The sequence below is a fragment of the Canis lupus genome, chromosome 24 (assembly GCF_048164855.1).
Source record: "Canis lupus baileyi chromosome 24, mCanLup2.hap1, whole genome shotgun sequence".
NCBI classification, from domain to species: domain Eukaryota; kingdom Metazoa; phylum Chordata; class Mammalia; order Carnivora; family Canidae; genus Canis; species Canis lupus.
This window is the reverse complement of record NC_132861.1, coordinates 3,003,947-3,016,083: the sequence shown is the minus strand read 5'-3', so window position 1 is coordinate 3,016,083 and position 12,137 is coordinate 3,003,947. Positions and strand designations below refer to the sequence as shown.

Here is a 12,137-nt window from a genome sequence, read left to right as displayed (position 1 = left end):
CATCACAAGTGCCCTTCTTAATCCCCATCCCCCCACCCACCTCCCCTCTGGTACCCATCAGTTTGTGCTCTATAGTTAAGCGTCTGTTTTTTGGTTTACCCCTCTCTCTCCCTCTTTTTTTCCCTTTGCTTGTTTGTTCTGTGTCTTAAATTCCACATTTAAATCATATATTGTCATATATTGAGTAAATCATATATTGAGTAAAATCATATATTGTCTTTCTCTGACTGACTTATTTCACTTAGCATAATACTCTCTAGCTCCATCAGCATCATTGCAAATGGAAAGATGTCATTCTTTTTTATAGCTAATATTCCACTGTATGTATATACCATATCTTCTTTTCCATTCATCAGTCAATGGACACTTGGGTTGTTTCCATAATTTGGCTATTGTTGATAATGCTGCTATAAACATTGGGGTGCATGTATCCATTCTTTGGGTAAATATGGAATCTCCACACTGTTTCCTGCAGCTGTCCCAGTTTGCATTCCCACCAACAGTGTATGAAGGTTCCCCTTTGTCCACATCCTCACCAACATTTGTTTCTTGTGATGTTGATTTTAGCCATTCTGACAGGTGCAAGCGTGTCAAAGAATATTCTATCAGGAATCACATATAGTCTTGAAAAATTTTTTTTAATTTACCCATTCACTCATTTTACTACTTGGACTCCCATTCCTAGAAGAATGTGAGAAATGAAATCAGAATTCATTGCATTCGTTCTTACCTTGGGTAAGTGTATAGATAGCTATTTCCTCAATTATAGCAGGATTAAGAAGTTAGCCCACATTACTGACTATTAAGAATACAAGGCTGAATTCCCAATAGTTTATTTTTGTGTTTGGTTCCCTTGCCTCAGGAGATATATCTAGAAAGAAGTTGCTATGGCTGAGGTCCAAGATGTTACTGTCTGTTTTCTTCTCTAGGATTTTGATGGTTTCAGGTCAAGTGAAGGAAACAACCAACAAAACTAAGAGGCAGCCTATGGAATGGGAGAAGATATTTGCAAATGACTTATTTGATGAAGGGTTAGTATCCAAAACATATAAAGTACTTATAAAACTCAACACCCAAATGAATTATCCAATTAAAAAATGGGCAGAAGACATGAATAGACTTTTTTCCAAAAAAGTAGTAAAATGTATGAATAGATAAATTAAAAAGTTTTTTTCAAGACTATATGAAATTCCTGATAGGATATTCTTTGACATGCTTGCACGTATACAAAGCGCAATAGAAAGTTTTTCTATGTTAAAATATTATGGCCTCTGAAAATAATGAAGTTTTTATTTTTCTTTCCTCTTCCCCTTCCACTCCTCTCCACCACTTTTTCTTTTCTCCTTTCTTCTCCATTTCTGTCTGCTTCTTCTCTTTCAGTTTCTTTTTTATTCCTCTCTTCCTCCAGCTCCTGATACTTCCATCCTTATTTTTCCCTTTTTGTACTCTTTTCTCTCTTTTCTCCTTAAAACTATATATTAGAAATTCTAAAATATCACAACTAAAATGTCAACTGCAACAAGAAGTTAAGATCATTGTTCCCACATACTCTTTTCTTATTTATACTTATACATTTTTTTGAGAGATAAGAAGGGGTGCAGAGAGAAGGGAAGAGAGAGAATCTCAAGCAGACTCCTGGCTGAGCATGGAGCCTGACATGGGACTCAATAACCACAACCCCAAGATTAAGACCTGAGTGGAAACCAAGAGTTGGACACTTAACTGACTGAACCATGCAGGTGCCCCCTATACTTACGATTTTTTTTAAGGATATTGAGCAAATTCACATTAATTGTGCACCCGCAAAAAGATCTGAAGGCTTAACACTCACCAAGACCAGAGTAAGGGAAAATAAGATAGCAGTCAAGCCTCAAAAGTACAGGTATTAGATGTGGACACATTTCTAGAATCTGGAACTCCAAACTCAGGGACAAATCACCAAAACATACAGAAGAAAAACAAATGCTGTTTTTAATTTTCTTTTCCCAGAAAGCATTCTATTTTGGGTTTTCTTAAACTCGGTATGCAGACATATTTTGAAGCTTTGCATTTTTTTTCCCTTAAAGAGTGTCTTCATTACTGAAATTTAGAAATATTGTTTCACTAAAAATGTAAAACATGAAATATTTCAAATCCAGAAAGTAATATGACATCAAAAGAGCCCATCTATCAAATTTGGCAAATTTGCTCTATTTCTGATTTCTAGGTTTTTTTTTAAGGTACAAAACATTTCATATATATAGTGAAAGCCCCTCTTCTAGGTTCCCTTTCTCTTTCTGCCCACCTTAGAGTTAGCCATCGATTTGATGTTGGTGGAAATACTAATTAATTGATACTAATTCACTTTGTGACTTTACAGATGTTTTCTACAGTTGCACTTCAAGTTATACCAAGAATTCATTTTTTTTTACTTCAAAAATGGATTAAATATCTATTGCTCATCCATCTATTTTGGATACAAGGGTGAAAGTGCAGAACAAAAAGTATTGAAAAGAGATTAGGATTACTTGATAAATTACTTAGTTAGAAATTAATTAAATCACACATTCAACAAAGATTTACCAAGTCCATACAAAGTTCTGGTTCACATTCTTTCAATGAGGAAATGTCAAAGGATGTGTGATAGGTTAAGGAGGGGTAATTCTGGTTCATCTAATCCTGACACATTCTTGGTATTACTGTCAAAATCACAGATAAAACGGGAACTGAGACAGTGAGTTCTGACTGCCTAGACTTGTCCCAGGAACCTAGACATGACCTTGGGGAAATCAATAGCCTTGGCTCTGGTTCTTATCATTGGTGACATATTGGTGAAAGGAAACATTTTCTTCTCACAGAGGCATTACTAGTATAAATGAGTTCACACATTCAGAACCTTTGAATAAAAGCTAATTCTATTCTAGGCTAAAGATTAAACTAATGTTAAATAGAGAAGAACAATGAACATATCCTTAATTGGAGACCTTGTTTGTTGAAAATAAGGAAGAACAATCATTTATTAGTTTCAATGAGGCTTTACATCTTAGTTGGGGCCAAGATATATTATGTAAAATATTGAGAGAGAGACTGAAAAGGCTACAAATGAAACAAATATTGATGGGGGTTGGGATTTCCTTTCTTTTCTTTTTTTTTTTTTTTTTTAGGTTGGAATTTCCAAGCACTCATATCTCAGTTTAATGAAACTAAAGACCAGAAGAGTTAGAAGGCAGAATGAAAACAAGAAATAATTGCAGTTATTAATATGAAAGAAAACATTATTTAATTAATAAATTTTCTGATTATTTTATCTGTACTGACCTTGCCTTCTAAAATAGATCATCTCTAAGATCCTCACTAATACTTTCTTTGGGCACATCGTCTTTGGGATCTATAGTCATGATGGATGCATTTGTACAAGAAATGTCTTGAAAGTTACACCGTGACCAAAATTTTGGGATGAAAACAAAATATATTGTTATTATTTAATACTTTGATGATATAACAAAGATTTAGAAACCAGTATTTATACTAGTTGAGACTTCACTAGTAACTGTGAACATAGTTAATTCCTTTTACTTTTCTGCACTAGCAAGAACTCTTTTAGTAGGAAGATTTGTTTTAATGACAGTCACTACTGGAAATAGAGGATCTGATTGTGTGGTTTTAACCTCAGCACCAGGCAGCTGAGCTATTGGTAATGCTCTGGCTTTCTAGTTACAATCTTTGGCTCATGGTTTGCCTGAAACAGATAGAAAAGGCAGGTTAATTATGTTTCCGTGGTTACGTTGAAGCAAGAGTGCTCCTCAGACCACTGGCTGCAACTTGACAAATTAGGTTAAAATACAGAAATACTTCAAAGGGATATGTATTCAGTTTAACTTTTTAAAGATTCATATCCTCAATGTATTCTTTTTTGGTACTTTTATAATATAACATACTGGATGATAAAAAGATTTACAAACTGCCACTGTTAAACAAATCTATACGCTGCCCAAATTAGTTTTAGGCAAGATGATTTTTTTCACATTAATTAAGATAAAGTTAGTTTGACTTTGAAATGATGTCTGAAAGTATATTTTAATTTACGCATTGTGCCAGCTGCAGCTCCAACACAAATACATGTGGACACATGAACAGGAATGTTCATGGATCTAAGCATCTTTTGCTGAAATTCTCAAAGTAACAAACTTATGATTTGGGACAAATTTCTGAGTTAAAAAGTTGCATAACTCAATGATTATTTCAGCCGGGCCTCCGGACATTTGGAATTCAGTTAGGGCTATGGAAGTGGGAATAAAAATGGTTTTTAATTTCTAAAATAGACTGTACATGTGATTTTTCTGGGCAGGAATCATTGTTCAGTATATTCTAGGGCTCACTGAAGGCAGCAACATACAGCATTGTTTTGGGCAAGCTTTTTAATCCTGCGTATTTTATTTCTTTACTTGTAGAAAAAGAATAATAACAATCCTGGGGAGCTTGGGTGACTCAGTCGACTAAGTGTCTGACTTCAACTAAGGTCATGATCTCAGGGTCCTGGGATCGAGCCCCTTGTTGGGCTCTTCCCTCAGCAAGGAGTCTGCTTGTCCCTCTCCCTCTGCCCCACCCCCTGCTCATGCTTGCTTTCTCTCTTTCTCTCTCTTTCTCAAATAAATAAAATTACTTTTAAAACAAAGAATAATAGCAGTCCTTACCTCACATATGTGTTGAGGGTGTTTAATGACATAAGACACCTGAAAGAGTCCCTGGCATATACTGAACGTTCAATGATTATCATCTATTTTTATTACTGTTAACATTGTTAATATTATTATTAGAAATAATAATGCAAAAAAAAAAAAAACTGCTAACAGACAATCCAGGCTCTTTCACTCATCTGTTTTAAAGCTTTCAAGTCTTAATTTGGAGTGCTTCCTGTACCTCTACTCAGGTCTAAAGCACTCAATCTAAGACTTCTTTTCTGTTAAAAAGATATGACTTCATATGTCAAAGAAGAGGATTATTCAAAGTTTAATTACACTTTGGACAAAGAAGGAAATTGCATGTCTTTAGGCAGTTGGTATTTGTCTCTAAATTCTTACACTTTAAAAAATGAGGCATTAACTCTTCATTAGAGGACCCACAGTTTTAGTTGAGTCTGATAATGGAACCCTAGTGTCATTAATTTGGAAGAGACCTGATAACAATAGTTTGTATGGGCCAATGAAGATAATGTTTTTATCAGTCAGGATTGCAGGGAGAAATGAAAGAGACAATTAAGCTGATTAATTTAAAGACCGGGAAGAGGACTATATGCCAGGATGTTGTCAGGGAGTGGTGAGCCTGGTGTACGAGGCCAGTAACATCCTGAGCCTCTACCACCCCAGTCCGCCCAGTGGGGGAAGGTGGCCTGCAGGTAGTCACCCTGCAGGCAAGGAGCTGGGGGAACAGCAGGAACTCTGTCTTCCCCTTCCTTCTGATCTCCCTAGTGTGGGGAGTGTGGGGCGTATCCAAGTTGTTCATTGCATTCAATGTTCTGACTCTGCAGATGCCTAGGGGTGGGGAGTGGGATCTGTTGGGCAAATGGGAAAAATCCAGTACAGATGAATGTGTAATAAATATGGGACCAATAGTGAGGTTGTTCCCTTATCTCCCCTTCCTCGGTCCCATAAAGATGGACATAGAGAAATAAGATTGCTCTTCTAAAGTTTAAATTACGTATGAAACAGGCCCACTTAATATGTCACCTGGACAGCTACATGCCTCTGAGGTTAAAATCTGAAGGTAACTTAATTTAAGATATTCATATATCCAAAGAAAGAATATGTCCATCAGAAAGAGGCTGATCAAAGCTGATACATTCTAATTAGACAGCAATTTTTTTTTCCAAAATTCCCCCTGAATTTCAATGGTTACTTTACTCTGAAACACACACACATACACAGACACATATCAGACAAATGACTTAACTTCTGACAAACATTGCTTACTTTCACTTCAAAGTTTCAAGAGACTGAGTCATTTTATGATAAAATCCTTATGGCTCACATACTTCTGAAAAATAGAATTTACTAAAAAAAAAAAAAAGAAAAACAGAATTTACTCAAGCATATAAACAAGTAATGGATAGATTTGGATATTTGATAGCAATTATTTTAAATATGTCATATAGATGCACAGGAGCACCATTTAATATTTTTCAGATAGGATGGTGTAGATTTTACTTTTATTTTTGTCCCTACAGTTCAACTATTGATGAAGTAATGAAATGAAAATCTATTGTTCTACAGTTGTATGCCCTTGTATGGTAATTTTCAGGCTCTTTTATCTTATAGTCCACCAGCAATTATATCTAATAGGTTCAACATTAACTTATTAGATGTATCTGATTATTTAATTAAGTAGAAATTTAAAAGCCATTACTTCCAGGAAAGGTCATACTTCATTAATATTGGCTATTATTATATCATGATAAGGGCTAAGTCTGTGAAAAATTATAGTCGAAATTGCTAAGGCTTTAAACCAAACAAAAGCTATTCATTTAGTTGCTGAAAATTGTTATTATTTACTTGAGTGAAATTTTACTACTTTCGTAACAGTAAAACACAAAGATATTCAATAAAAAATACTGCCATCAAGGTGTTTATATAAAATTCTACAATGGGGTAGATCCCTGGGTGGCTCAGTGGTTTAGTGCCTGCCTTGGCCCAGGGTGTGATCCTGGGGTCCCGGGATCGAGTCCCGCATCAGGCTCCCTGCACGGAGCCTGCTTCTCCCTCTGCCTGTGTGTCTGCTGCTCTCTCTTTCTCTCTGTGTGTCTCTCGTGAATAAATAATAAAATAAAATCTTAAAAAAAAATTCAACAATGGCAGGTGGACAACGCAGAAGAGAGATGTTGGCATCCAGAGGCCAGTGACATAGGCATGAAGGTTGGGAGGTGTATAAGTTGTATGAAGGACATGATTGCTCAAAAGAAATGGAAAGGGACAGAGTCAAATGAATATTCCACAGTAACCAGTCTCAATGGGAAGCTGGACACTAAAACGACTTTCTGGGCACATGGGAAGTAGGAATTAGAAGAAATATTGCCCAATGTGATAAAAAGTAGATTAAAAAAAAAAAAGTAGATCAACAATTGTAGATCTCTGGAAGTCAGAGGACCTGGTATGCCACAGACATGAAGGACAGCCAGTAATTAAACTGCAATGTTACTTCTGTGTCTCATTTAGATGTCCATGGTACTTCGACCCCATGGATCCCATGGTACTTGGATCCCAAGGTACTTGGATCCCATGGTACTTGGATGCCCTAAGTTCAGGCTCAGTGATTTTAGAAAAATGTTTCAGTTTGTTAAATATTCCCAATGATTTTAATTATATGCCTAAATTAAAATATATTTCTTAATGTAAAATCTTTTTGCTTAAACAGTGTACAAAAATCAAAAATTTTTAAATAAAAAAAAAAGCTAGTCAGCTATGAGTTCAGGGAAAAGAATGTCGTGTGAACACTGGCTAGTATTTCCAGTACAGGCCTGGGTACCTCCTGGAGGGATGGTGGGACGCACAAGGAAGGCAGGAACTGAATCTGAGAATGGCCAGAGCAATAACCACAGTTTAGAAAAGGGCCAACTCTGAGTCACGGATGAAAAAAGATGAGGAACCCAAGGACCCAGAGAAATGCCAAACCGGGAATTGGAAAGTCAAATACAACACTTAAACAGAGGCAGAAACTGGGAACAGAGTGGGTGGAGACACATGGGGAAGAGACAGGTCAGTAGTCTAGAGCTGAGCAGAAGCCAAGGGAGGTGATGGGAATCTTTCACAGGCATCCATTGTGTAACCTGTACTGCCAGGAGCTCTGCACCTTCCCTAATCCTCACGGCATTCTGGATGGTAGATATTATTATCCCCATCATATTACTTGATTGGAGTAGCCAGCAACATGGTCCAGTGCACGTTAGTAGCTTAGAAGATAGTGAGAAAGAATTCAGTCATACTCAAAATCCATTTACTAGCAAACTCCTAAACATGTATTAATTAAAAAAATGCATTTGTGGTCATGATGAAGTTTCCACTGTATTTAGTAGATGAGTTGAAATCGACAAGATCAAGGGGCCCCAGCCACCACCAGGACTTCTCTTAGTGTGATGTGTACTAGAGTAGGAAAGAAACAAAAATAAGCACATAAACATGCAAGAATCCTTTTTACAAAAGATGTAATCATGTACTTAGAAAATTGGGAGACGGTAACCAAAAATTTTTCATGATGATTAGAAGACAGAAAAAGAGATTCATAGAAAACCTGTCAGCTTTTCAATCACTTCAGAGCATAACATAGAAGAAACAAAATTGCAGTAGAAATGTTGCACCAGACACAGTCAAAAGCTCATAGTTTTCAAATTCGTTAGCATAATCAGTCCATTGATTTACTGATTCGTCCATTGACTAATTCCTGCATTAGTTATTTTTGTCCGTAAAGCCACACAGGTCCTGTGTCAGGGGCGTGAGACAGTTTCCTGAGGCCCCATCCTTGTGATGCTTCCAGTCTGTTGGAGGGACCCAGATGTTAGATGAGTGATTGTAACAAAGATTAGTCGTTTTTATCACGAAAACGGCTGCCATCGCCTGAACTCTGGCACAGGGTAGTCTCAGAATGTTTGTGTCATACAAGAAAACCAGTTTTGTCGGTGTAGAGGTCCAGCTCAAAGAAAAACAAGAAACCGACACATGGAAAACTCCCTTTGAAGTTGCTCTGTGACCACTGGGTAGCTTTACAAAGAGATGGTATTGCAAGCCTTGAGTTTTTTTCACCTGACTGAGCTTCAGGTGACATTTGGATCTTTTAAGAGGACAAAGTCGTGTCATCATGGAGAACACATGAAGTGCTTTAAGTTCTGAAGTACTCCCTGACGAAGAGCAACAAGGCTCTGAGGGGAAGCAGCATCATCATAATACATATCAAACACCCCAAAGGAACTGCTATGAGGGAGCAATGCTCCCTGAGCTGAATCCTTGTGGGATTAAAAGGTGCAGACTCCTTATTTGAATAGCACCCCTTTTATAATAGAGTCTGCCCCGGGTTTGGATTTGCTTTGCTCTTAGTGAACCAGCATTGAATACTTCCCTGCACTCCGGCCTCCTTTTAAACACTGACCAGTAAAGATTTTCTCAAACATCCCTGTCCGGCCTGGGAACTGGGACCAGGTGAACTGGATTTGAGTCTCAACCCAGGCTCAGACTAACCTGCAGGCAGGTTTCATCTTTCTCAACATGTTCCCCACCTCCCCTAGAAACATTTTATTAGGAAAAATTTCAAACAAAAGGCAAAGCTAAATGACTCTTACGGTGAACATGGATAATCACATCACCTGGATTGTGCCATAAACATTTTACTTCCTCTGTCACCTATCTATTCATCCATCCATCACTCCATCCATCCATTAATTTATCTTATTTTTTTTGATGGATTCCAGAGTAAATTTGAAGAGATTGGTAGACTTCTCCTTAAACACCTAAGCATGCATATAATGAATTAGAGTTGAATATTTGCTTCCGATTTCTTCTTTTGCTATAAAAAAAAAGCAGATTCATTAAAGTACAAATAAATTCTAAGTGTATTTTTGCTGAGTTGTGACAAACGTGTGCACCTCTGTAATCTCAGCTCCTGTCAAGAGAGTTGTCTGGTGGAACTCCTCCTTCCCTTTTTTTTTTTTTAGGTCATAAAATGGAGGTGAGAGTACTTGTTTAAGAGTTGTGAGGATAATGTCAGCTAATGTGAAAAGATGCTGTTGTAGCTTGTAAAGTGGGACACAGGGGTGAGGCATTATTTTTATAATTGTAATTAATACAATCATTGTCTCTTTGATGAGTGTTGCTATTAGATGCGAGGCCAACTCTGAGAGGGTAACAATTTCAGTTGGACACGTAACCTTAATGACTGTAAAAGCTGTCACTGCCCCCACGTTAATTGTCAGGCAATTTGCACACTCGGACGCCCGCACAGTAACAACGTGGCTACTTGTATCAGATCCATTCCAGTGGCCCGGGAAACTCTCTGTGCCTCGCCTGGCATACATCTGGCAAAGTGGTGACGGTGACGTTCCCTCCTCTTGATTTAGTTACCGTCATTGTATTGCACTTCCTGTGTGATCTGGGTGGTCCCAGAGGCCAGCCCTGGCTTTATGTCTCCCTTCCTATGCCTAGTGGCAGAAACTAGTGAACTAATGCCTGGCCTATCATTTGAAGTGCCTGACTTCACGAAGTGGAATTTTATGGTGTCCTGTGTTTCTTCCTAAATAATTATGAACATTTAGCACAGTACATTTGTGTTTCTTTTATACTATGTTAGGTTAGATGATGTACCCTCGGTAAGATCGATGCACTCTGAACACCTAGCAGGCTCCTTAATCACATTGCCTTTTACCCTTGCAGATAAGCATACTTCCATTGGTGGAGCTAGGAGTAACAGGTAAGTGAGAATTGTTGTATCCTCCTGCCTGGACCTAGAAAGAGAGGAGAGGTGTTTTTCACTCAGAAGAAGCAAAATGCACTACAAAATGAAGGAAACACAAAAGAGAGAGAGAAAGCAATCAGTGGCAGACTAGAAGCAATAAGTCTTGCAAAAAGGTGAGAACTTCATCTGCAGTGGAAAGAAGTCTGGAGCCCCGACAGCTGCAGGCGGCCAGAGACGGCCCGGCGAGAAATCAACCAGCCCAGCGAGCCACGTAGGGAAACCAAAGGCTCGCAAAACCAACACAGGCTGACACTTTGCCTCCCGTCCATCTAGAAGATTATGCCAGTTCCTACCCAGTGCGATGCTCTCACATGGAGATTAAATAATACCAATGTTTGTAAGCATAAATATCTAAAACCATTATGTATATTCATGTACAATTAACTCAGTGTCAATATCGTTGCTGTCGTTAAATTAATCACTCTGAGCCCCAAGAAATATAGTTTCCTCTGGACTTAAAGAGAAGCACAAGAACCCATGTGACTCCTACTCCAGTTATGATCTCCCTGTGTAGGCAGGGCCAGGCCCTGACGTTACCAATTTCAGGAACCCGTCAGGTCGTGAACAATGATCAATAGTCATCAAAGAGAGTCATATTTATGAAAACTCATTATATGCTGGCACCGTTTTGAATGTTTTAATTCATTATTTTATGCAACACTACTCACAATAACCTTGCTTTCATCCTTATTTACATTGAAGGAAACAGGCACAAACTGGCTCAATTACCAGCACAGTTGAAAGAAGTGGAGTCTGGATTCCACCTGAGCCCAGAGTTTTAGATACTTTGATGTGTGTCTCCAGGTAACCAGTCCCTACAGGGTTGTGCTCAGAGCTGCATGCTCTATCAAGGAGACGTAACAGGTGCCCGACAAAACTGCCTTCAGTTTGAGCACCCTGAGAAGTGAGTTTGGAATACATCATGCTAACATGACCTATCTTGTTAGCCTAAATACCACTGATTGTCTAGGACCAAAACTAATGTCTCTGGGAGGCTACTTTGGATCAAAGTAGCAGTAGTTTCTCTCTGTCATAGAGAGAGTTTCCCAACTACTGAGATACTATGGAAATATATTTTTCTGGAAACTTCTCACTCAATTTAATTACCATTGCAAGCACAAGCCCAGATGAGCTCATTTTAGACTATCTTTAAGTTGGAATTCTATATGTAGCAGCATCCAAGTAAAGTTTTCCATCTTAAAATTCCTTAATCCATTCTATTTCCTACATTCCTTGACAATTATTTCATATTTTGTTACTTTCCTCAAATTTCTCATCACTCGACCCCCATCCATAGTCTCAGCTAATGACATGCTTACTATTTAATTGAGAAAATCAAGGCAATCTCAAGAGACCTTTCACAAATGTCCCTGCCATATCTAAGGGACTCTTCATATGAGACCTTACAGTCTATCTTCTTTGTTATTATGAATGTACTATCGTGGTTCCTGGCCAAGGGCAATGCTTGCACCGTATATGAAATTGAAATGCCATTCCCTGGAATACTGAAGGATATTACCCGGCAATTTTATCCTCTCCTTCTTATGTAGTTAGTTTCCCTGCCACCACCTACAGAATAATTTCCATCAGCTATTATATGTCCCATTTCTTTGCCATTCTTCACTGTAAAACTTAAAAAAAAAATACTTATTTACTTGAGAGAGAGA

At 37.9% G+C, this 12,137-nt stretch overlaps 1 protein-coding gene across 1 annotated transcript in view; it reads left to right on the top strand.

Moving 5' to 3' along the window:
• Positions 1-10,407, top strand: part of COG6 (component of oligomeric golgi complex 6) — a 181,591-nt gene extending 171,184 nt beyond the window's left edge. The window contains exon 19 of the mRNA XM_072797266.1: positions 10,389-10,407. Coding sequence (XP_072653367.1) covers positions 10,389-10,392 — 4 coding nt within the window. The 3' untranslated portion in view covers positions 10,393-10,407. The remainder of the gene's footprint in view (positions 1-10,388) is intronic.
• The last annotated feature ends 1,730 nt before the right edge of the window (positions 10,408-12,137 follow it).